The sequence below is a fragment of the Garra rufa genome, chromosome 13 (genome assembly GCF_049309525.1).
Source record: "Garra rufa chromosome 13, GarRuf1.0, whole genome shotgun sequence".
Lineage (NCBI taxonomy): Eukaryota > Metazoa > Chordata > Actinopteri > Cypriniformes > Cyprinidae > Garra > Garra rufa.
In genome coordinates this window covers 42,251,065-42,278,821 of record NC_133373.1, presented here as the reverse complement: position 1 = coordinate 42,278,821, position 27,757 = coordinate 42,251,065, and the positions used below count along the sequence as shown (strand labels likewise).

The following is a 27,757-nucleotide window of genomic DNA, read 5'->3' as shown; positions in this document are numbered from 1 at the left end:
GCAGCTGTTCGGCGTGCCGTGTTCAGTCACTGTGTATCCATCTCCTCTGAGCCGCTGTCACATACACGACACATGACTGAACTGAACATTACGAGTCATTAGTCAGTATAGAGATTGCTAGTTAATAATGGGATCATTTTAATACGCTATTCTACTGCCTCGGCAAGTATTTGCTATAAATAATTGGAGATAAAAAAATAAAAATAAAAAATACAGAGGTACCCAAAAAAAAAAAAAAAGCAAGCATATTTATAGTCTAATTCAGAGTTTATAACTGGTTTGGCAATAAAAAAAATAAAATAAAAAAAACATGTTGAAGAAAATTTTTAAAAATAATAATAAAATAACATAAAATAAGTAACAAAAATGCCCATAATAACATGAAGAAAAATATAATAATAAAAATAAACCAAAATGCCCATAAAATTAACATGCTGATGAAAAATGTAAAAAAAAAAAATGCCCATAAAAATAAACATGCTGAAGAAAAATAAAATATTATAATAATAAAATAAAATTTATTTGCCCATACAATTAAACATGAAGAAAAATAAAACAACAAAATAATAAAAGTCAACGAAAATGACATAAAATGAAACATACTGAAGGAAAATAAACACATAAATAAATAAAAATGTAAAAAAAAAAGCCCATAAGAACATAAAAAAAAAAAAAAAAAAGTTAACAAAAATGCCCATAAAAATAAACATGCTTTAGAAAAATAAAATATTATAATAAAATTAAATTGGCCATACAATTAAACATGCTGAAGAAAAATAAAATAACATAAAATAATAAAAGTCAACAAATATGCCCATAAAATTAAACATACTGAAGAAAAAAATAAAATAAATAAAGAAATAAAAAAGTAAACAAAAATGCCCATAAGAACAAGAAAAATAAAATACAATGTCTACAAAATGCTTATAAAATTAATATGCTAAAGAAAAGATATATATATATATATATATATATATATATAGAAAAATACATAAATTAAACAAAAATGCCCATAAAATTAAACATGCTAAAGAAAAATAATAAAATTACAAAACAATAAAAATCAACAAAAACGCCCATAAAATTAAACATGCTGAATTTTTTTTAATTAAATAGTAAACAAAAATGCCCATAAAATGAAACATGAAGAACAATTAAATAGTAAACAAAAATGAATTGTGCTGAACAAAAAATAAAAATAAATGTAAATAAAAAAAGTAAAAATAAAATAAAATAGTAAACAAAAATGCTCATAAAATTAAAAAAAATTTAATAATAATAAAATAACATAAAATAATAAAAGTCAACAAAAAACACTATAAAATTAAACATGCTGAAGAAAAACATAAATAAAATAAAACAATGATAAAATAAAATATATGTATTTGTAAGTTTTACATCAGAAATAAAATAAAATTAAGTAAAATTAAATAAAAAACGTCTGGGTTTGTATCCCGTATGAAATAAATAAAACTAATGTACTGTACTGAAAATAATTAATAAAAATAAATTCAAACATACTACAGAAATACTAAAAATAAAATACTAAAATAAATTTATTTATGTGTTTTACATTAGCACATAGGGCTTTTATGTGAAATCAAAAATAAAGTTAATAAAATATTATTATTAAATATGTGTATGTACAATCTATATGCTTGTGTGGGTAAATCGCTTGCAATACACCCACAAAAACACAAGAAATTTGATAAACTGCAAAAGAAAACAGTATCCTTTATATGAGATCTTAGTAAACCAGGGCCATGAAGTCACTGAGCATCATATTGATCTGTGTGTCTGTCTGTGTGTGTGTGTGTGTGTGTGTGTGTGTCACTCAACCTCGATCAGATGGGTCTTGTCGTAGTCTCTGCGGTGCTGGTAAATGCACTGGCTGAGCACCGAGTAAACTCTCTCCAGATGATCCACACTGAAGCCCTCACTCTTCACAACCACATTCTCCAACAGAGCCTGAAACACAGCAAAATAAAACATGATTACACATTTAAGAACATATGACATTTCTCTCATCATTTACTCAAGTTAATGTCACTCCAAATCTTTTCAACACTGTTTTTAAAGTTCTTTTCCATGTAATTACAACAAACAACAAATGTCAAAAACATCACGAAAGTAGTTTATATGACTCATGAGCTAATTTTAAGTCATCTGAAGTCATATGACAGCTTTGTGTGAGGGAAAAGACTCAAATGAGCTCATAAGAGAAGTTCATGAAAGAACCTTTTGAATCTTTTGATTCATTTGAATCAGATCTGATTCCACTTCCATCTCTTTGCAGCAGTTCACAACACAAAATATCAGTGGAAAACAACCCATTTTTTAATGTTTCTCAGAAAAAGCAACAGAATGAACTCTTAATAGTGATTTGTGTCTGTTTTTGCTTGAAAACTTTATTGTAACCATGGAAAACCACATCAAGTTTTTACAACGTCATCTGTTGCGCTCCTTGAGTTTGGAACGACATGAGGATGAGTAAATAATGAGCATTTTGATTTTTGGATGAACTACTGCTCACAAAGGAAGCATACTGTTCAAACGTATGGTTAGATTTGAAACACGCTGGCAGATTTGCCAATGCAAGAGCAATATTCTTAGCTCGGTGCTTATTAGTATTTAATTTGTAAATGGCAGAAATAATGCCACTCACATAATAGGCTAGAAGAAAAGCTCTTACAGTTGAATGAGTCATTTTTGTTCAAGTGAGATCTGGCTCTAAAGGAGGCATCTGAAAGTTAGGTAACGAATGAATAACATATAAGCCTCAAATACACACGCATCAAGTATTTTTGCGAGGTTCACGCTGACATGCGAGCGGCCGAGTCTGTCTCTCGTTCTGATTTTCTTGGGGAAGTCTGACCTGCACCTGCTAACAAATAACATTTCAGCCAAGCATTAAAGCCGCTGATGAATGTGCGTCCTGCGGTTTGCCGCGCTGCTGGAAAATGACTGTGGCGTCTGGAACAGTCTTGAAGAGGCTTAATTTGAAGTTGAAGTTTAATGACATTGTTTTAGTTTCCAGAGACCATGTTACAAACAAGCAGTGAAGGAAATGGGAGCTGACAGCTAATGCAGTGTGGAGGCAGGTGTGGAGGCAAACTCACAGGTGCCAAATCCAGCTCATCACAGCCACAACTCAACCTGCTATGAATAGATCCATGTTCTTTAAGCTTAAGCCGGTTCTTCACAAAATACTATCAATTATTTCCAGACTCGTCAGGTGTGTAGACATTTCAATGTGGCTTTCTATAGTTTCTGACCAACAAATTAGTTTGTGATTGCTGGAGAATCCAAAATAAAAGTTTGTTTCCACAGTATATGTGTGTTTCTGACCAACAAATTAGTTTGTGATTACAGAAAAATGAACAGTCATTTTATAAACACAAAAACAAAAGGGCTGTCAATAGATTAATAGTGATTAATTGCATCCAAAATAAAAGTGTGTTTAAATATTGTTTGTTTCTGACCAACAAATTAGTTTGTGTTTACTTGAAAATTAATAGTAATATAAACACAAAAACAGAAGGGCCAACAAACGATTCATATATATATATATATATGTATATGTGTGTGTGTGTGCATGCATATATGCAGTACATGCATATTGTGTGTAAACAAACTTTTATTTTGAATAAAAATAAATAAATCACAAATAATTTGTTGATCAGAAACACACACACTATGTAAACATAAATTTTTATTTTGAATGCAATTATTCATGATAAATCCTAATGAATCGTTTGACAGCCCTACTGTTTTTGCGTTTATAAAATGACTATTCATTTTCCAGTAATCAAACTAATTTGTTGGTCAGAGTCACACATATTATGTAAACACAAACTTTTATTTGGGATGCAATTAATATTGATTAATCACTTGACAGCCCTTCTGTTTTTGTGTTTATAAAATGATTATTAATTTTACTGTAATCACAAACTACTTTGTCGGTCAGAAACACATATACTACGTAAACATACTTTTATATCGGATGTAATTAATTGCAATTAGTCATTTGACAGCCCTTCTGTTTTTGAACTTAATCGTGCAAAAATATATCCAATATCTATCTATTTAAATATCTATCTGTCTAGCTATCTATTCTTTATTATGTATAAAATATATAAGATAATATAGAATTTTAACAGTTTTTTTTTAATAGAATTTAATTTTACTTATCTTACATTTCATATTTTAAATCCATTTGACTACAGTGGCTGTCTGGTTGCAAAGAAGTTTCCACTGGCTGAAAAAAAACCCATTTTATTTCATTTTAAGCTACATTAATAAATTAAATATCTTTAAAAGGCTTTTTGGTATCAACCAGCCCTAGTTGTATACTGCTTACTCAACTTTCAGAACCTTAATGGATTAAAAAGGAGTTCTGAAAATGTCTGAGATGACAGTAACACTGGTCTACTGGCATTTTCAATAAAAATGAAAAGCATTCAGAAAAGAAAATGCCAAAAAAAGGCAAAAAAAGGAAGAAAAAAAACTGAGTGGAAAGTTAAATAAACATTAACCTCTAGAAGACAAGTTTGACCAGACGCACACCTGCAAACGAAACAACTGTGGCAACATTGAGCTCCCGACACGTACACCCGGGAAGGGAGGTCAGCCATCTTCAAAAGCAATTAAGATCACGGCGACAGCTAATTAAGGCACATCATAATTACCTTCCATTTCATGCGTAGCTCCAGAATGTGAGTATTTACTGTTTGCACTCGGTTTAATTAAAACGCCTCAGACTTCACAGTGGCCTTTCAATTGACATGTTCATCACAACGATCCTCTGGCCAATCGTGAGCTCATCAAGTCGCGCTGGGACAAGTTATTACTCGGACTGCACTGGCCCGAGTCAACATAAACAGTGCTGCTTTCTGATAAGGTTGGAGCCAAAAAGAACAAAGCACAAGGAGTGTGTCCAGATTACCAATGGACGGCAGTAACTGAGGACGCTGGTTTGGTTTTGGGGAGACATTTAATGAGAAAACGCATCCCCTGCCAACAGGTTTGAAACCCTATCTTTGCAGCACGATGACAGCCCCTGAACCAATGAAAACAACCAAACGTGTTCATTAAAAACACCGGAGGACACTAAAGGTAAATCAGTATACTGAAGAGCACAACAATAAAAAAACAACCCCACTGCTCAGTGCAACCTGGTCTACTGAAGTGCTTTGAAACACGCAGTGCTATTCTGCATTGAAGAGGGAACGAACAGGGCAGGGCATATCAAGCAGCCCTGTCCCCCTTTTTTTAAAATAGCCAATAATGTTTAGTTTATATCACAGCTTGAGCCAGAGCTGTTGAGCTTGGTAATGCCGCATTTAATCTCATCAAATCTCAAAAATTGTAACTCTAAACAAGTGACAAATTTCGACTTCGGGGTGGGACGCTTCGGATTCTAGAGAGCATTTGATTGGACAAAGTTTGATGAGAAGCTGAAGTGCATGGTGATGTCATCAAAATGTTGATCCATATTGGCGGAAGTTAGAGACTTAGTTTTGAAAGCCTTAAAGGGGTCATCGAATGCCCATTTCCACAAGTTGATATTATTCTTTAGGGTCTTGATGAAAAGTCTATAATATACTTTGGTTAAAAATACTCAATAGTAGTGTAAAACAACACCCTTTTACCTTGTCAAAATCAGCTCTGCAAAAAATAAACTCATTTTATTGCATGGTCCCTTTAAATGCAAATGAGCTCTGCTTGCCCCGCCCTCTCTGATGTGGGATTATGAGCCGTAATGTTTACTTTAGCCGTGTTCATGCAAAGATGCATGAAAAACCCTTATACTCACTTCTGCTGTGGGTGAAGCTGCATCAGGAACGATTCACACGAACATAGACGCACATGTAGATCGGAATCGGCGCTTTCCATTTAAAAATGAAAGTAACGTTATCTGCGTCTTCAGCAGCTCAGATGTCGGGAGTAAATGACGACTGCTATGTTCATTATTACATCAAACAACAGAACACCTCAATCGCTCAATCTGAGACATTCTTGTCTTCCCCTGCATCTGAGTTGGCACAATGGTGATCGGATTCGGACTGTTTCAGCTCGGTAAAGGGCGGGTCTAAGGTAAGGCGCTCGTGTCAATCAACTATCGTGGGAGCAGCCTCTGTCGGTGTGTCGTCACACTGACAAGAAGCTGAGAATGACCTGATTTTAAAAAGGGGATATTGCTTTTAAAGATTAAAACAATACGACTGGGTGGATTTTTAGCATTGTAGGTTGGTTTAGTACGCAAACTACCAACACACATTAATGTTCAAACAAAATGTAAAAAAAAAATCAGTTTTGATTTCATGGGGACTTTAAAAACAAGGCCAAAGAAAATCTGATCATATATTGCTGAAACAACATAACATTATGAATGACAGGAGAGAAAATGCTCAATAATTAGCAATAAATATCACACTTCACTAACGTGTCAATTACAGGGAATTAGGTGTGGAGGTTTGCTGTTTTTCTGGGTCGTTGCTCCGTCTCAGTGTCTGTGACTGAGAGAGAACGGTCATGGATGGCAGATTCCCTCCATCAACCCTGAATAGAACAGTAATCCTAGCTTTAAAAGACTGTTCACACAGTCCATTTGACTTTCGCTTGAAGACTTGTTTGGTAATAACCTGACCCGCCTAGACATCAATCCCACAGATGGAGTGATACGGAGAACAAGCTGGTCAAATAACAGGAAGATTTACATTTTCACCGCAAAGCTTAAAAAACTTATTCAATAAGTTTTCAAGAAAAATTCAGGTTCACCTACATATAAATAACACCCACAGATATATATGCATTTAAAATACAAATATTACAGTAACTGCTGGATGAAGCGTTGCTTCACCAACCTACTCAGATACACAAAGGTCAGGTAGTTATAAATATTTCGATGTAAAAATGCATAACAAAACTAGATATATAAAGGGAAAGAAAACTGTTAGTCTGCTTGAGGAAAGGTCAAGACAGACTGACATATGTTGCAGTAAATGTTGATTTTCTCAAAACTTCTTTGCTTAAGAAACAAAAGGCTGAAAAGTTATGCCACAAATTTTATATAATAAAATACTTACTATATATACTATTTTTTAACACTGAACACTGCTTTTAAACCTGATGTTGTTCATACAAATTATTAAATTATTATACACACACATCAGATTTAAAAAGCACAAATAATAAAACCAATAGTGTACTATTCTTACAATGAGGGCTATAATAAGTTACAAATAATGTTAAATAATTTAGTCGAATTTCTGAGCTAGCTTCAGACGGCTGTGATTAGGGTAGAAATGTTCAGAGAAAGAGAAGCGCACTTGCCTGTTTTTAATTTTAATACAAATCTCCCATGTGCTCCAGCTCCAGAACATGTATAATACATTCTATTAAGAGAAACTGAAAGCTGAAATGGTCAAGTTAGAACAGTGGAGAAAGTGATGCAACCGCTGTGGAATATCCACAGGATGAACTGTGTAAAATTAAACCTTTGAGATCAATTTGAGACACATAAGCCTGTATTGTGCTGCACTGGGTAGTATTACTATTTCACACTGCGATGGAAAAGATTTTTCTTTTATTCCAGAAGAAAAGCAGACTTTAGAGCTCAGATATTAAAAGAATGGTTCACCCAAAAATGAAAAGTACAAAAAAAGCAGCATAAAAGTAGTCCAAACAACCCATGCAATGTATTCCAGGTCCTCTGAAGCTACGGGTGTAAGAAAGCTTTGTTAGAAACAGACTGAAATGGACTACAAAAGCTGTGTGGACCAAAAAAATGGCACCAACGGTTCTAATGTGTCTCTGAAGTGCAGACAAAATGACCAAAATGCACACAGCAAACTAAAATAAGAACACATTTATATTTAAAAAAAGAAAAAAAAAAGAAAAAAAAAAACAGTATTTTGAGCAAAAATCCCAAAGCTTTACAGCTTATTAAAGCCCTCATTATTTTTCATATGCATCTGCTTACATATGAGATCACTCGTTTCTGTGTCTTTCTCGCCTGTGCTTTTGATCAGGAGATTCTGGACTCATTCAGAAGATGCGTAATAGCATGTAACAGTGAAAACATGGAAACCCAAGAAAATTCCATGTTTGGCTGGGAAGCGGTGTCTTGTAAATTCCATGTTTGGCAGGGAAGTGTTGTCTCATGACTAGTGGAAAATTATTTGTTTGACGAGGAAGCGTTGTCTCAAATAGTGGAAAATTCTGTCTTCAGCAGAGAATGGTAGTCTCATAAATAAGAGAAAATCATCTAACGGAAAATTCCATACTGGGCGGGAAAGTGTTGTCTCATAAATAGCGGAAAATTCTGTATTTGGTGGGGAAGCATTGTCTCATAAATAGCAGAAAATTCCATGTTTGATGGAAAATGGTAGTCTTATAAATAACGGAAAATTCTGTGTTCAGCTGGGAACCGTCATCTAACGGAAAATTCTGCGTTTGGCAAAGAAGCATTGTCTTAAAATACAGAAAATTCTGTGTTTGGTGGGGAAGCATTGTCTCATAAATAGCAGAAAATTCCATGTTCGACGGAAAATGATAGTCTCATAAATAACAGAAAATTCTGTGTTTGGCTGGGAAGCGCCATCTAACGGAAAATTCTGCGTTTGGCGAGGAAGCATTGTTTTAAAAATCAAGAAAAATCTGTGTTCGGCGGAAAGTGTTTTTCTCATAAATAACGGAAAATTCTGTTATAGGCAGGGAAGTGTCATCTAACGGAAAATTCTGTACTGGGCTGGGAAGCATAAATAGTCTCATAAATAATGGAAAATTCTGTGTTTGGCGAGGAAGAGTTGTCTCATAAATAGCAAAAAATTCAGTGTTTGACAGGAAAGCGTTGTTGCGTAAATAACAGAAAATTCTGTGTTTGGTGAAGAAGCTTTGTCTCATATATAGTGAAAAATTTTGTGTTTGGCAGTAAATCGTTGTCTCATAAATAGTAGAAAATTTTGTGTTTGGCAGTAAAGCATTGTCTCATGGATAGTGGAAAATTTTTTGTTTAGCGGGGAAGCGTGGTCTTAATTAGCAGAATATTCCATGTTCGACAGAGAATGGTAGTCTCATAAATAACGGACAATTCTGTGTTTGGTGGGGAGCGTCGTCATCAAAAATAAATACAAATGAACTGTCTCATAAATAGTGGGAAATAAATACAAATAAACGGTCTCATAAACATCGGAAAATTTTTATGCAATATAACAGTAACATTGTTAGTAATACTGCAGTATAAACACTCACTTAGCAACTTAGATTTACTTGATAATCCATGCATATTTTGTTTAGAAAACTTATGTTAAAATGTATCAAATACGATACATACTATAGGCCTTTCAGAAACATTTATTTGTTCATCTCTCAATCATCATTGTACACTGCATATATTGGCCCAACATTTAAAACAGAGATTTAATAATAAAACTAAGCACTTAAATATCATCTTAAATAATGTATGCATTTTATTGGAAAATATAGAGTGGCAAATTACTGAATATTTATATGCATTTAATGTATGTAGTTTGCTACAGTATACTTAATGTCAAAATGAGAATTTCACCTTACTTTGCAGCCATATAAATATCAGAAACTGCACCAAAGTGCGTATTTTTGCTCATTTTGGGCCTCAGAATAATACAGAGATATTTTTTCCTCCATATTCACACTATATCATAGTGTATGGGCCATTGAAGCCTGAAGTATCAATTATGATACTCAACAAAAACACACATTCAATATTTAGTCAAAAATTGCAGCAAACTGTTTCTTTTGAAAGATCATATATTTTCCTGCCTATTATTTCATATATCGGGCTTCACAGGGTACTGCTCTGACACTTGAGCAACTGACATGTTCAACAGAAAATCAATCACCTCTAGGCTTAATGTGACACGAATCAACCATATTTAGCCCAGTAGTAGCTACTAAAAAAGAAAGAAAAGTTTAAAAACACAGACTTAAGGTTTGAACTGCCAAATATAATAATGTCTTACACAGTCTGATGTGCTGTCCAAAATGTCAAACCTCTAACTTTTGTTCTAAAACGACGGTTAGGGTTTGGCCAATCAGAACCAATTACATGTTTGCTTCTCGATTTGTCATTTCCAGTGACAGCAGCAGTAAAGCAGAGATATCGTCAAACTGGCGTGACATTTGCATTTGGTTTGTATGTTATGGTTGTGCATCTATTTTTGCGTAATACAATGCATCAAAACAACAGAAACAACAGACCCAGCACAGCTCATTAGCACATAAAAATAGCGTAATGCCTCGTCATCTTCATGTCTAAATAAAGATGACTAGCAAAATATCTCATACTAAGACAGACGTTCTATAAACACCTTTTTCAACCATCTGCATCGGGTATTATTCTCGGGCTTGGTAACTTTGGCCAAATACATCAAACACATGCACAGGCACGTTAGGTTTGGGCGAACGGTACCCTAGCATAGCACGCGTTTATGTTTGGCTAGCGCTGTACCATAGCAAAGTATGTGTTGCAGGTTGGCAAGATCTATTTCCTGGCATGTGTTTTCCATCAGTTCAGTCGAGAGCTAATTTATTTTAGCTCTCTTCACACTTGAACATTCAGTGTTGCTGAGAACGCAGAAGTAAAAATGGACTGAAAAAGCTCTCTGATGGATAAACTGCTGAAATCGGGTAAATATAAATAGGCACAATTGTCAAATTGAACTGAATTAATTATATTGACAATACTGAGTTAATTTAGATAATTTGCAAGCAATCTGAACACGCATCTAAAGCTAGGTAAATCTCATGAAAACGTACTTTTTCTACCTCAAGATCAAAAGAAAAAACTAATTTTATACATTAAATATATTATAAAATTATATACTAAATATATTTTGCATCATAACTGCTAAGTTTTTGTTCCCTATTATGCTTTTTTGCTTACTTTTTGTTCTACATCTATCTATCTATCTATCTATCTATCTATCTATCTATCTATCTATCTATCTATATATTATTATATTATACCTTATTTATTATTTGTTTGTGTCCCATATTCCCCACAAATATGAAGCATAAAAACTCAATAGAAAATAAAAATAACACATAAATGAATATCACAATAGCATCACATTTCACCACAAAATTAAAAGATGACATACTGTATAAATACATAATTTAAATAGCACATAACATAATATAATGAAAAAATAAATAAATATCACAATACAAATTTATCCAATAACTAGGTTTAATTTTATATTAGTTTTAGGCTTCATAATATATTTTGGTTTTCCCTAAAAATAAACACGATGTAATGTGTAAATTCAGTGGTGAAATGTACCCTAGGCACGTTCTTGACAGGTTTTCCAAGATTCACCCAGCTAGAAAAACGAACATGGAACATGTCAGACTGAAAACGGATCCATCTCTTTGGTCATGAGAATAGCAGACATGAAGCCTGACATGCTATAATAAGCATGCTTTTAAGAAAACATTAAACGTGAGGATAAAACCTTCTGCTGTGTCCAAAGCAAAGACAGAGTCAGACAAGCATGTCTTCTAGTTGAGCGATAGAGCCAAATGGCCATGATCACAGTAAAGCTCAAGAGAGACAAGACAACCCTTCAAAATCTCCAGGCTCGACTTGTGTGGTTTCTCCCTGCTCTGTGGTCTTTAAATTCAACGTTATTATGCATCCAAACACTGACACATGATGTGATGCAATGCAAAAAAACACAGAAGCAAGACGAAGCTCATAGTTTCTGTGACGGCCCTTTAATTCCAAACCTATTTGAGGGCCGTGCTGCGCTGCAAAAATGTCAATAGTAATGAGCGCATCTCCAGTCAATGAATATGAATGAACCGCAGGAAAACAGCCCACTTTTCATTCCTAATATGTGTCAGGCATTTTGCCACCCCAAACAGGAGATACCTGCTTAAACGGCAACTCTCACCCCACTTCAACGGCAATTCAATTTGTTCCATAAGCCAGGGATGAAAAAGCAATTATTCACAGCATCCGTCACTTCACGATCTGTTTCTTAAAGATATCAGCCTTTTCTGGGTAAATGAACAAATAAGCCGGAGGATTAGTGCCACACGTGCTTCCGGGCCTTCGCCCCCCATCGCTCTGCACAGCCTGGAGGCCGGCGATCCGTGTAAGGAGTCCTCGGAGGGGTTTTCAGCGATGACGGTGTGATAGAAGATGTGGCAGCGGGGTGTGTCGCGTGTCGTCACGCGATAGAGCCGACAGCGTCGTCTCTTCTTCAGACGCTGCGGTCACCAGTCTGAGCACTGCAGTTGGCACATTGGTATTGGTGAGAAGAAAACTCAGCACGCCTGCTATTTGCCGTGTTGAAAGTGTAAGTCTCACACATATTTCACTCTCTAGTTAGCAAACAGGATGTGCAGCATATTAAGTCACATTAAGGGCGCATTCTGAATGCCATACTACTGTACAACTACTAGAAATAACATACTACATTTGCAAAACTGCATAATATATTACAAGCACACCGCAAGGAGTATTGTATTCCAAAAATGCAATGCAACTCGATCTTCCATTTTAAGTATGATAAATGACAGTATAACCAATTTTAACCATTTTTATTAATTATTTGATTGAACGGGAAAAATTAAAGTAAGAGTAAAAATAAAAAATATATGTGAGCCAGTTTCCACCACTGAACTAAAAATAGAAAAAAGTTGTTGCGACTTTTTATCTCACAATTAGAAGAAAGACTTTATTTCTCAGAACTGCGTGATGCAAACTCGTAATAACTTTAAAAAAACGTATTTGTTGGCGAAAATAGGCTTCCATATAGATTTATTTTTACTCTAAATTTAAAATTTACAAAGTTACAAAGTCCAATTTTGAGGGGAAAAAAAGTCTGATATGTTCTCTGAATTGAAAGTTTATATCTCACAATTCTGACTAAAAAGAGAAAAAAAAGCTACAATTGTGAGATTATATCTTGCAATTCTGACTAAAAAGAGAAAAAAAAGCTACAATTGTGAGATTATATCTTGCAATTCTGACTATTTCTTAGAATTACATATTTTCATGACAGTTGAGGAAAAAAAGTAACAATTGCAAGATATAAAGGAAATAGTCACAACTGCGAGATATAAACTCACATTCTGAGAATGAAAGTCACAATTGCAAGACGCACTCATAATTAGGGCTGCATGATCAATCGCACGATGTTGTGAGGCGCGTTTAGTCAATGAAGCCGGTACTTTGATTAGTAGTAAATCGCCATCACGAGCGTTCAGCTGGAGCGGCAATTAATACACAGAGACGTAAATCACTGGGCAGTGATTTACGCCTCTGTGTATTAATTGCCGAACGCTGAACGCACGTGATGGAGATTTACTAATCAAAGTACCGGCTTGATTGACTAAACGCGCCTCACAACATCGTGCAATTAATCGTGCAGCCCTACTCATAATTCTGAGAAAAAAGTAACACTTGCAAGATATAAACTCGCAATTCTGAGAAAAAAAATTATAATTTGCGAGATATAAACTCAATTCTGAGGAAATAAGTCACTTTGCGAGATATAAACTCGCAACTCTGAGAAAAAAAAGTCACAATTGCAAGATATAAACTCGCAATTCTGAGAAAAAAGGTCACAATTGTGAGATAAACTTAGCCTGGGTGTTCCCATGCTGCCTTCCGCGCAGCGCGATTTTATTCACGCTGGAAGGCAGCATGGAAACCATGGACCAAATTTTCACCTCAGATAGGGAACCAAACACAGAACGGGGAGGGAGCAGCAAGACGATGACGCCTTCTATGCGACTCACCGAAGCAGTTTGTTTATAACTATGGATCCAGCATGGCAGCAAGTTATCATTCGATGCAGCCGTTCACATGTCGCACCAAAAAACGTGTGGAAAACGCTAGGCACGTCGCTTTCTCCTTTCCAAACCGCTCTGTAGCTTGCGCATGGAAAACGCGAGCGCGTCGCAACCGCGTCGCTTCCATTATGCGCGCGCATACCGCGCGTCTACATTTGAAATAACGAACTTTAGCTCGCAAAAGACGCGACATGTGAACCGCCCCTTAGATAGTGTTCTAAGTAGTTTAGAACGCAAGTTTATTTTGAAAAAAGAGCAACTTTTGGCGTTAAACCATCGCTCTGTATACGTCATCCAGTATGATTGAAACGATTGGCTATGAGCTACGCACAGGCGCATTTGATAGACATTCGTAGCGCCCAATAAATGGCTCTGGGCATTCGTAAACCATGCCTCAAATACGAGAAAATGAACATGTGGTTCCCAGACCACGAATCATGACGAAGTCATAACGTGGTCTGGCGTTAGCCAGGCTAAGATAAACTCGCAATTCTGAGAAAAAAAGTCAATTACAATATAAACTTGCAATTCTGTGAAAAAAAGGTCACAATTGTGAGATATAAACTCACAATTGAGGAAAAAAGTCACAATTACAAGATAAACTCGCAATTCTGAGAAAAAAAGTCACAACTGCAAGATATAAACTCGCAATTCTGAGAAAAAAAAGTCAATTACAATATAAACTTGCAATTCTGAGAAAAAAAGGTCACAATTGTGAGATATGAACTCACAATTGAGGAAAAAAGTCACAATTGCAAGATATAAACTCGCAATTCTGAGAAAAAAAAAGTCACAATTGCAAGATATAAACTCGCAATTCTGAGAAAAAAGGTCACAATTGTGAGATATAAACTCTCTCACAAGATATAAACTCGCAATTCTAGGAAATAGTCACAATTGCGAGATATAAACTTGCAATTCTGAGAAAAAAAGTCACAGTTGCAAGATATAAACTCGCAACTCTGAAAAGTCCCAACTGAGAGATATAAACTCACAAATTCTGAGAAAGAAAGTTATAATTGCAAGATATAAACTCACAATTCTGAGAAAAAAAGTCAGAACTGCGAAATATAACTTGCAATTCTGAGAAAAAAAAAGTAGTATGTAGTATGCAAGCTAGTATTCACTTTGAAGAAGATGAACTTGTTAAAAGATGCACTGCTGCTATCCAGAGTGGAACTTCAGCTCAATAGTGCTTGTAAGAAGAGAAACAAAATCGATGATCGCCGCCCTAATTTGATGAACTCGATAGCAAATAATTAAATGGAAATGAATGACTCAGCGAATGAGAGTGAATGAATACCTCCAAAAATGGCCTAAACAGCGTAATGATGATGATGATGAAGCAGCCTCCACACTGATGAGTTTCTTTCCAAAATGACTTGATGATTGGAGTGATTTCCCTCCTTCTGTGATCAGTACATTACAGCACAGCTACAGTACGCTAATGTGCGCAGAGAGCTTATGGGACATGCTTATGGATTTATGATACTTCTGAACAATTACTGGAGATAATCACAGACACCGGAAAACTGCATTTCTAACGCATTACAGTGGTGGCCAAAATGATTAGAACACTATTTTTTTTACCAGCTAAAAAAATGATTTTAAGCCAGTTATTTCTATCTTTTGCTGTAGTGTGTCAGTAGGTAATATCAGTTTACATTTCCAAACATTCATTTTGCTATTAACTGTAATAATCCCATAAGATTTTTGTTTGCACAAGGAGTCTGACGACAGCCAGTGCTCCACAGATCTGATTTCATCATCATCCAGTCTGTCTGGAATGACATGAAGAAACAGAACAAACTAAAACAGAATAAATCCAGAAGAACTGCGGCAACATCTCCAAGATGCTTCAAGAGACCTACCTGCACAAGTGCACCAAGGGCAAAAGCTGGTTTAAAAGCAAAGGATGAAAACACCAAATGTTGATTTAATTTAGTTAATAGAAGTTAATTGATAAAGAAAATCTATTTATGGCATTATTTTTGACAGCATCCTCATTTTACAGCATTTTTACACAAGAGCCTAAAACATTTAACTGTTTCTGTAGATTTGCAGGTAGGTTTCTTGAAGCATCTTGGAGACGTTGCCACAGTTCTTCTAGATTTAATCTAAGGCTGGGCGAGAAATAAATTCAGAATTGCGAGTTTATATCTCGCAATTCTGACTTTATATCTAGCAATTCTGGTGTTATAACTCGCAATTGTGCATTTATCTCTCACATTTCTGAGAAAAAAACTCAGAATTGCGAGATGTAAACTCTTACTTACCTTTTTTATTTTTTATTCAGTGGCGGAAACGGGCTTCCATAAGAAACAGGTTTGTGTTGCCTCATAATATTTTTCTTGAGATATAAATTGCGAGATATAAACTCCCAATTCTGACTTTTTCTTGCAATTGCGACTTGGTATCTCGCAATACTGACTTTTTAAATGTGAGATATAAACGCACAGTTGTAAGTTATAACGTCAGAATTGCGGGATATAAACTCACAATTGCGAGAAATAAAGTCAGAGTTGCAAGATATAAATTTCTTGAAGTCAATTCTAACTTTTTTCTCACAGTTGTGACTTTGTATCTCGCAATTCTGACTTTTGAGATAGAACTGAGATATAAAGGCATAATTGCAAGTTATAAAGTCAGAATGGCTAGATATAAAGTCAGAATTGCGGGATATAAACTCACAATTGCGAGGAATAAAGTCAGAATTGAATTCAGTTCAAGTCAATTCTGACTCTATAAAGTCAGAATTGCTAGATATAAAGTCAGAATTGTAGGATATAAACTCACAACTGCGAGATATAAACTCGCAATTCTTATTTTTTCTCATAATTGCGACTTTGCATCTCGCAATTCTGACTTTTTCTCAACTGTGAGATATAAATGCACAATTGCAAGTTATAAAGTCAGAATTGCTAGATATAAAGTCAGAATTGCGGGATATAAACTGACAATTGAGAGAAATAAAGTCAGAATTGCGAGATATAAACTCCCAATTCTGACCTTTTCTTGCAATTGTGACTTTGTATCTCGCAATACTGACTTTTTCTCAGAAATGTGAGATATAAACGTACAATTGCGAGTTATAATGTCAGAATTTCTAGATATAAAGTCAGAATTGCGGGATATAAACTCACAATTGCATTTGCAACTTTTTTTTTCTCGCAAATGCGACTTTGTATATCACAATTCTGACTTTTTTTTCTCAGAATTATACAATATAAACTAGAAATTGTGAGTTATGAAGTAGATATCTTAGGAGAAAAAAAATACTGATATGTTCACAGAATTGCGAGTTTATATTCACACAATTCTGACTTTATTTCTCAGAAGTGCAAGTTTATATCTCGGAATTCTGACTTTATAACTCGTAATTACGAGTTTGTACCACGCAATTCTGAGAAAAAAAAAAGTCTGAATTGTGAGATAACAGTTCGCAATAAACTTTTTTTATTTTTTATTCAGTGGCAGAAACGGGCTTCCATAGTTTCTTGATTTGAAGCAATATTACTCAATAGAACCAGTCGCACCAAGAAATTATTTTTTTTTCATATACTTTTTAATTAATTTAAGAACAAATTACTGAAAAAGTGTAAAAAAAAAAATCTGCCTTTAAAACCATTTATCGTGACTCTGACATATCAGATATATCGACTGATATGAAAAAAAAAATATTGTGACAATTTGTCCATATTGCATAGCCCTAATTTAGTCGGTCTCAGTTTCTTCTGTTTCTTTATGTCATTCCAGACAGACTGGATGATGATGGTAATGCGTTGATCAGAGCACTGTGTGGAGCACTGGCTGTTGTCAAACTCCTTGTGCAAACAAAAATCTCATTATTACAATTACTGGCAAAATGAACATTTGGAAATGTAAACTGATATTTCTTACCGAGACACTAAAAACACACAAAACTGACTTAAAACCATTTTTAGCTGTTGAAAATACTAGTGAATTAATCATTTTGGCCACCACTGTAAGTTGTGGGTTATGATATTGGTCCCAAAGGCGAAAAAGTATGAAAACACATTTTAGTTCTTCAGAATAACCTCTAATTTCCGTCTCACCTTGAGCCGCTGGTGGTCAACCACGAGAGCCGGAGATGGAGGAAGTTCCACAGTCTCCTCAAGTCCGACAACCGGCTCGTTGGACTTTTTCCCTTTTGATGAACCTATTAAAATTAAGCAAAGTCACGCTATGGAAAAAACCAAACATAAGAAACGGACAACTCCTGGTGAAGGACAAGCACGTCTGCAGACGTATATGAAGAGACAAGTCTGCAGGGTGTTTCTGTTGGTGTATTTAACTCTCGGCAGGAGAAACGCTCACAAACAGATGGTGTTTTGAAGTCCAAAAACAGAGTATTTTTCTCCAAACTGTGATTAACCGTACAGTTGACTATCAATACTAGGAATTATTCATCTGTCCTGCATGTTTATGGACATCTGGTAAGAATAAAATGTTATTTCGGGCAGTTATTTATTTGATTACGTTTAAATACGTGAGAGAATTATATATAATTATGTTTATTGACGTGTTCTGCATCTCAAAATTGAGTGCATTAACATTTTAAATGTATGAAAATGTATGCTTAACACGCCATACCTTCTGTTTCATGGTCGCCATCAGATGCCGTGCACTCCGCTGCTGTTGCATTCTCCTCTGCATTGCATTCTGGGCCAGAAGGCTCCTTATGCTCTTCTACAAGTGCATCTTTTTTAATAGAGTCTATCTCTGTTTCTTTATCAAGAGATTCACTGTATACGCTGTCCATAGATTCATTTCCATTCACACACTCTTGAGGAGCAGGGACCGTTGTGGCCTCCTTACTGCTGGAAGCCTCCTCCAAGGGAGCCTTGATGGGCTCCTTCTCGCCCTGAGGTTCCCGAGTGGCCACCGGCTCAGAGGAATTCTCCTCCTCCGTGGAGAGGACGTGTCCGTTGGCCTGGAGAGGTTCCTTGTCAGGATGGAGCTCCATTGCGTCACATGAGGACTCGTCTTGGGTTAGACAAGTATCACCTTGCACCATTGCAATTGAGTCGTCTGCTCCCTCCTCTTCTTCAGGTTCATCATCTTCCTCTGCTTCCTCTTTTTTATAGATCTTTTTCTTTCTGATGATGCCCCGCCCCCAAATCGATCGCCGCCGCAACTTGCGCTTTATGTTATCTGAGGACAAAGAAAGAAACAGGACATGCATAAATTATTAATTTATCTGGCAAGATTGAGAACAGTTGAAAATGAAACTAGTTTTGGAGGAATATTCCAAGTCTTTTTAAAATGCAAATTAGAAATAATTTCAATTTGCTTTTATTTGTGACCCAAAAATTGCTGTTAATACCAGTTGTTGATATCATAATTGAATTACATCTGAAACTGCATCAAGAACATGATAAATAGACAGTGTGTCCACAAAAAGTGAATCTGCAGAATTCATTTTAAACTTTCTTTTTGACTTTTCTTGCTTTGCATTTGCCCAGTAAAAACACTGAATATAAGCAGCTCTGACCACACTGAAAGAAGTTGTACATATTAACATTTATGAAATCTAAAAATAAAACAAAAATAAACAACAACAAATAAAATAAAAAGGAAACTCTTTTCTGAATTATAAAATAAATAACCAAACTGACAATAAAATAATAGAAAACAATAACCATTTTTGCAAACTGAAATTCATAAAGCACATAAGTTTTTAAAAAATAAATAACATCCAAAAATAAAATAAAAATAAATAAAACAAACTAAAAGCCACACAACTCTTTTTTTGAATTATAAAATAAAAAACTACATTTAAAATAAATCCAAAAAGAATAAAATAAAATAGTAACCGTTTCTACACACTTAATTGTAAAAAAAAGAAAAAAAAGAAATGTGCGCAAGTATTTGTAAAATGTGTATAATAAGTATTCATAAAACAAACAAAATTTTAAATATTAAAATAAAATAAAAGAGACAGACAAACGAAAAGCCATAAAACTTTTTTTAATTATAAAATAAATAACCAAACTGACAATAAATCCAAAAAGAATAAAGTTGTTTCTAAATAAAATAATAAATCTGCATAAGTATTCATAAAATAAATAACATCCAATAACAAAATAAAACAAATAAATAAAGGAAAAGAAAAGAAGAGAAATTCATAAAAAAAATATTTTTTAAATTTTTTAAATGTGCATAATTATTTCTACAATAAATTACATCAAAATAAAATAAAACAATTAAATAAAAATAATAAAATAAAAATAAAAAATATATAAATGAACAAATAAGACAGACAAACTAAAAGCCACACAACTTCATTTTTAAATAATAAAATAACCAAAATGACAATAAATCCAAAAATAATAAAATAGAAAATAGTAACCGTTTCTGCAGACTAAAATTCATAAATTCTAAAAATAAAAAAATAAATGTGCATAATAATTATTCATAAAATAAATATTTATAATAAAATGCATAAATAAAATAATTGTATAAATGTATTTATATGCATAAATAAAATTAAATTAAATAAAGAGATACACACGAATAAAGATAAAAACAAACGAATATAGATAAAGACAAATAAAAGGAATAATAATGAAATGTGCATAATAATTACTCAAAATAAATAGCTCCCAAAAATGTAAAAATAAAATTGAATAAATAAGCAATAAAAAAATAAAACAAAAAAATGTGGCTTTAAAAACAACAGACAAATGTAAAGCTACAAACTCAAACTCATTTTGATTTCATGGGATCTTTAAAAATGTAATCTACTCTAAGTCTTAGTAATATAATAAAATTTATTCAAAATGTGTGATTCAACTTCAACTCATATAGTAGGTATAGTACATACAGAAACACTTGAAAGCTTTTGCATTTTAATGACTTACATTCACCTCGCGATTCTCTCTCCCTAATTACATGCAAAACCCCTGTCAAAATCACGGGTGTTGGAAGCGGGTCTAACCGTTCATTAGACATGACTGACTGCATGATGAACTTCTCACCCTCATGTCTCACAGTCACTCAGATGACAACGAGAGAGAGGGGAAAAAAAAAAAAAAAAGAAGAAGTGTTGTCGTGATCGTCACCGGGGAGCTTATGCTGAGCGCTCCCCAGAAGCACGGCGAGAAAAATAGACAGAGGCGGGTGGGCCAATCTGTTAGCACTACACGACACCTGTCCACTGTGTAATTGGTCGGAGACAGAGAGAAAGGGGGGTTCTGGAAAAAAAAACTGAGGGGGAGCATTGCTCGGCACGCAGGAGGCCATGCTTAAAGTCGTAATTGAAAACAATGGACGGCGGCCCAGATGTGCGCCATATATCAGAGCCCAAAAGGACTGGGCTAATTTTCCTCCACCGGCTGCTGGTGTTTCCTATTGGGCTTTCAGTGACTGAGTAGTCACACTCCACTCACAATAATGGATTCCCACAACACTCCTCCTTTTCTAAATACAACAGGCTTTTTTTTTCTCTTTTTTTTTAATCGGAGAGGTTGATTGCGAAACACTTTGTGTTCCCTTCGGATGTAATCAGAATGATCGAGTGAGGTGTGGGAGAGAGAGGGAACAAGTGAGTGGAAGAGAGTAAAAGGAAGACCTTGGAGATTGCCAACATATGGATAGAGAGAGACGCAAGAGAGGAGAGCATACGCGAAAAATAGGAAAGGAAAAAAAAGCTTTTCCATTCTAAAATGTAGTAAAAAAGTCAGGGTGAAGAGGGTAAAGGTCTGACGCTGTAAAACTTTAACAGGCTTCATTCCATGCGTTCCTCTGCTGGATTCACAGAAGTGGTCTGGGGTAACAGGTCTGGAGTTCAACAGTTGGGCTTTTATTGGCTGTACCTTCTGTTGGAACTGCAGTCTAAGACTTTTTACGGAAGGACACGTGTGCTTCAGGTGCAAAGCAGATCTTGATTTAGTTTTGTAAACCTTTTGAACTAAAAAAAACATTAAGACAACTAATGATATATCTTGTGATTCTTTCATTTTTGCATGAAAGAAAAAGCAGTTTGTGCAATCTGTGTGGGTGACACTTTTATCAGAACATATGTTCTACTTTGATGGGTCCGTTTATCACTCACGGCATTGACTTTGATTAAAAATAGCTAGTCTAACTTAAAGTGACTGACATTATCTAACATGAAACTCATCTAACTTTTCAAATTAAAAGTGACTAACATAACATCAAACAAAGTGGCTAGCCTAACCTAATATGTGACCCTGGACCACAAAACCAGTCTTAAGTCGCTGGGGTATATTTGTAGCAATAGCCAAAAATACATTGTATGGGTCAAAATTATTGATTTTTCTTTTATGTCAAAAATCATTAGGAAATTAAATAAAGATCATGTTCCATGAAGATTTTTTTGTAAAATTCCTACTATAAACCTATCAAAATGTAATTTTTGATTAGTAATATGCATTGCTAAGAACTTGGACAACTTTAAAGGTGATTTTCTCAGTATTTTGATTTTTTGCACCCTTAGATTTCAGATTTTCAAATAGATGTATCTCAGCCAAATATTGTCCTATCCTAACAAACCATGCATCAATAGAAAACTTATTTATTTAGCTTTCATATGATGTATATATATCAGTTTTGTAAAATTTAACCTTACGACTGGTTTTGTGGTCCAGGGTCACATATCAAACTATTCAAACTTTAAAGGGGTCCTATTATTCTCTTTTACAAAGTCTTTGCTTTGTTTTGGGGGTGCACTAGAACATGCTCTCATGCTTGGTGGTTTAAAAAATGCATTATTTTTCACATAATTTACATTATTACAATAGCTTTCTCCCCAGGCTGGCACAAATGGCTCGATTAGTTCCGGATTTGATGAAGGCCGGCCCTCCGAAAAAAATGAAATGTGTTGTGATTGGTTAGCAGTCCTACAGCAGTGTGATTGGCGAACAGCTTAGACGGCGTTTCAGTACTGCCACGGCCATTCCCAAAGCAGCACTCTCTTACCACACACAAACGTCTACGGCGCGGTAACCGATGATCATCACTCTAGTAAATGCTTGTGTTTACGTCAGCCTCGGGTCTGCATGTGTTTGACCCTCTATACAGCACACGACAATGGTGCAGCCACTTTAGTCAATGCTCACGTTTATACCAGCCACCCTGCGGCTCACTGAAGCTTCCCAGGAACGTTGGTCTATGCTATATTGCTAAATTTAGGCAAATCCCCCACCTCGTCCATCCACATCCGCTAATGACTGAAATTTCCATAGATGGGATTTAATTGAATGATATTCTAATGGATCGCATTGTGACATCATAGCATCTGGAAAATGAACTCTGTAGTCCAAATCTCTCTTTGGAGTGTACTTTTTTTAGATTTGAGATTTGTAACTTTGTAGATGTAATACAAAGTTACATGTAATAACGTTATCTTTATCCTGGAATGTGATCCTAACATATAGTGACACATGCAACATAACATAACATATAACATAACACAAAAAGTGACGAACAGTGTGTGTGTATGCTATTTTACAAGTACACAATGACACAGTATGAGTCAAAATTTCTGCCTTGATAAATATCAACTCTTAACGATAGGGTTTTGGGGTACACAGAGAGAAAAGAATACAAGAGAAATCTGCAAAAACTGTTAATTTTGTAATATGGTTTGCCAAACTAATTTTTGCAGAAATTCCGCACTGGACCTCTTGAATTTGAACTTTAATCAATTTCATAAACACAGGTGGTATTAGAAAATAACAAGGCTGCATAAGCTCCATCACGCAACATGCTAAAGCGCACACACACCACCCACCAAGACACTAATCGCGTTTGAAACCGGTTGTGTCCATCAAGACACATGCATTTATGTAACAGGACATAAAATGCATCCGAGTTCAGTAAAACAATGGATATTAGCATATGTAAGGCATCAGATTTGGTGGACGATGCAATTCAGCAACAACAACAACAACAACATCAGTCCACACTGACATACATGTACGTGATGACCGACTGTGAATACAGATGAGCAGCAAATGAAGCGGAACTGATAAGCCCCAATTTATTAAGATTTAGCAACCGGATGGTACAAAGGTGCACGTAGCAATTTACACAAAAGGTCATTTCTTTTTTGCTCGCTATTTTGCTTTTTTCCTTTGTGGCCACACAAGACCTAATTTGACATTTCGGCCAAATCACAGCACACAATAGCCATGACTGGCTTTAAAGAGACCCATGCGGTGCATCAGGCCCTAATGATGCGTAATTAAGTCCACAAAGGCTTCGGGTGTTTGTGTGTTCAACCAGAATACTGGGCTTATGACTGAACAGCACTACAAAGGAACTGGAGAACGCCAGGGCTGCTTGGACTGATTGATAGGGGAAAATAGAAAACTTGTACTGCTCGAGGACATATTGATGCGTCCAGATTGCATCTGCCACAAAATGCCGACAACAGCGTGATTGAGGCCAGATCTTCGTCAAATGCTGCATTAATCGAGAGTAAAGGAGATCTCCAAGATGGTAGCATTGCAAAGTTTTATGTAAGCCAACCTCAAAAGCAATAAAGAAAAAAAATAAAAGCAGCAATGACTGTCAGTACTTTGCCCTCTGGATTTGAAATCAGATCCACGATAGAGTCGAAGGCAGAAGATTTCCAGCCCTGTAAAAGTCAAAGCTTGACAACGAGTCAAAACACCGGCTGTGGCCTCCAGGACCGTGTATCATAACCCTTGGGTTTCACCGTTAGGAAAAAATGCAATGCAATATGGGTATCTCTGCATTATTAAAACTTCAGTCAAAGTCATAAAATCCCAGCTTATCTGCTACTGATATTTTCCTCACCCTAGCCTAACACTGTTTTTCATGTCGACCAGGTAGATAGAAAACTAGCTTGAGGATTACGATAAAGCTACAGTCTTTAATGTTTAAGCCTTGAAATGCTTTTTGTTTGTTTCTCTCTCCCTCATGCCAGCTGAGGTTTTTATCGATGGGGTGTCTAGCGGTGTTATTCTAGACAGGTGGACGTGTTTCTTTGTTGCTAAAGCAACAGAGTACATGCTTAATTGATGCGAACAAACAAGTGAAAATATTCAGCACTAAAAATGTTCAGAGAGAGAGATGCTGAATTTTTGAAGTTGGATAGCATCAAATCACCATCTGATCACAATCTAAAATTGACCAAAACAAAAATAAATAAAATAAAATAATAACATCTAACAGCTGAAAAGTGTACATTACATTATATGGTTTATATGATAAGATTTTTATAAATAAATATAAAGGTTTGCAAACTTATGTTTCTTTACTGTGAAAATAAAAGAGTGTCAGAAAAAACTACAAATAAAAAAATAAAATACAGGTGGTTTCAAAGCTATCTGGCATGAAATAAAAACTACACAATTCTTATTTTATTTATTTTTAAAATAAATAACCAATCCAAAAATCTATTTTTTTTTCTAAAAAAATCTATATTCTTATACATTTTTGCTTTGCTGTATAATATAACCAATTTAAAAATAAAACAAACAAAAAATAAAATCTAGCATCTGATAGTTATACATTATATGGTTTTGGATGAGAATTGTAAAAATTAATATATAAATGTTTGCCAGAATAAAAATAACTTATAGTAAAATAAAACAAAATAATAAAAAATACAGGTGCTAACAGACATGAAATAAAAACGACACAATTCTCATTTTTTGATTTTTAAAATAAATAACCAATCCAAAAAAAAATTCCCCACAATTAAAAAAGAAAAAAAATACAGGTAACAGACAAACTAAAAGCCACACAACTCTCCTTTTTTTGATTTGTAAAATAACCAATTCAAAAAAAAAAAATTAAATTAAATTAAAAAAAAAAAAAAAAAAATCTTGCATCTGAAAATTGTATATTACATTATATGGTTTTGGATAAGGATTTTATAAATAAATATAAAACTTGCATCTATCTTACGTGTCTCTACTGTGAAAATAAAACAGTGCCAGAATAAATACTAAAAAAAGAAAATGAAATGAAATGAAAAACTAATTATATATATTTTTTAAATACAGCTGGCTTCAAAAGCTAACAGACATAAACTAAAAGCCACACAACTCTTCTTTTTTGATTTATGAAATAACTAATTCAAAATAAAAAAAAAGAAAAACAATCCAAAATTAAACTAATATAAATTTAGAATCTAAATATTGTACATTGCACTACATGGTTTTGGATAGGGATTTTCTAGATGTTTCAATCTTATGCACATCTACTGTGAAAATAAAAGTGCAGGAAAAAAAGGCCCCTCAGAAAAACAATAATAAAACCCAAGTTATTTCCATGTAAAAATTCCAGACTCGAGTTCAACTGGCCAGAAAAACTCAGCTAGATGTTCTAGTTCTAGACAGGCTTATTTTAAAGTCTGGAGGTCAGCTGAGGCGGCGCAGGTCATGACCGTACTGGGGGATGCTGAGCTGGATGGCAAAGAAGCTTCTGTCATTCACATGCGGATGGATGGATCTTAACTACAGAAACTCCTTTAGAAAAAAAAAACAGGCGAGAAAAAAAACACAAGCGAAAAGGATGGAGAGAAAAAGCTCGCCAGGGAGAACTTCCTGCAAGCTTTTCACAGCCTTGCTGTGTTTGTGAATGGTAGGGGTGTTGTTCCAAGGCCCAGAATAAACCGAACAGCACAGGAAACATATTTCAGGAAACGCAGAGATGTAAGTGTGCGAAAAAGAGAGCGAGCGTCTGACAATAATGAAAAGGAGAAAAAGAGAGCCGGGGGAGATGAAAAAACAAACAGTTTGCAGGATAGTATAAGTTTGCGTACGTGTTTATGGTCCTTAATGTAACCCCTAAAATATCAGAGGCAGTGCTTTTTCATCATCACTGTGTGTCTGCTATATAGATTTCATTTATAAATGTCACCTTTCTACACACAGTGATTACTCATGGCTCAGCTCTCCCGGCCACGTACAGGCGACCTTTACGCTTATTTCAGGGGAAATGAAAATATTTTTAAAAAGTAACTTTTATACAAACATCAGCCAGAACGAACGTGAAGATATTTGGCAATTGGTCAGAGTAAGCAAGCGCAGGCCATGACTGAACATGCATATCAATAACATTTACAGAATATGGTATTTACATTTGCATGCATATCCATGTCTCTGTCCACCTATATGTCCACCCATCCGTACATTTATACATCAGTTTATCCCATCCATCCATCCATCCATCCATCATCCTTTCATCTGTCCATTATTCATCCATCCACCCACCTATGCATCCATCGTCCATATGTCCATCCATCTATGTGTCTTTGCGGTTCATGTATCCATCCTTCCACCCATCCATCCATGCATCCATCTATCCTTCCATCCATCGCTCCATCTATCCATCCATCTGTCCATGTATCCATCAACCATCCATCTAGGCATCCATCATCCATCCATCGTTCCATCTATGTGTCTTTCCGGTTCATGTATCCATCCTTCCACCCATCCATCCATGCATCCATCTATCCTTCCATCCATCGTTCCATCTATCCATTCATCTGTCCATGTATCCATCATCCATCCATCTAGGCATCCATCATCCATCCATCGTTCCATCTATGTGTCTTTCCGGTTCATGTATCCATCCTTCCACCCATCCATCCATGCATCTATCCTTCCATCCAATCACCCGTCCATGCATCCATCTATCCTTCCATCCATCATTCCATCTATCCATCCATCTGTCCATGTATCCATCATCCATCCATCTAGGCATCCATCATCCATCCATCCATCGTTCCATCTATCCATCCATGCATCCATCCTTCCTTTCATCTATCCACCTGTCCATGCATCCATCTATTCTTCCATTCATCATTCCATCTATCCATTCTTCCTTCCGTCCATCTAACTTTCTACCCAGCCATGCATCCATCCTTCTATTCATCAATGCATCC

At 35.1% G+C, this 27,757-nt stretch overlaps 1 protein-coding gene across 1 annotated transcript in view; it reads right to left on the bottom strand.

Annotated features, from left to right (window-relative positions):
* Positions 1 to 27,757, bottom strand: part of atad2b (ATPase family AAA domain containing 2B) — a 120,046-nt gene that overhangs the window by 8,076 nt on the left and 84,213 nt on the right. The window contains exons 24-26 of the mRNA XM_073852830.1: positions 18,463 to 19,023; positions 17,925 to 18,028; positions 1,840 to 1,968 (exon numbers count right to left, since the gene is read on the bottom strand). Coding sequence (XP_073708931.1) covers positions 1,840 to 1,968; positions 17,925 to 18,028; positions 18,463 to 19,023 — 794 coding nt within the window. The remainder of the gene's footprint in view (positions 1 to 1,839; positions 1,969 to 17,924; positions 18,029 to 18,462; positions 19,024 to 27,757) is intronic.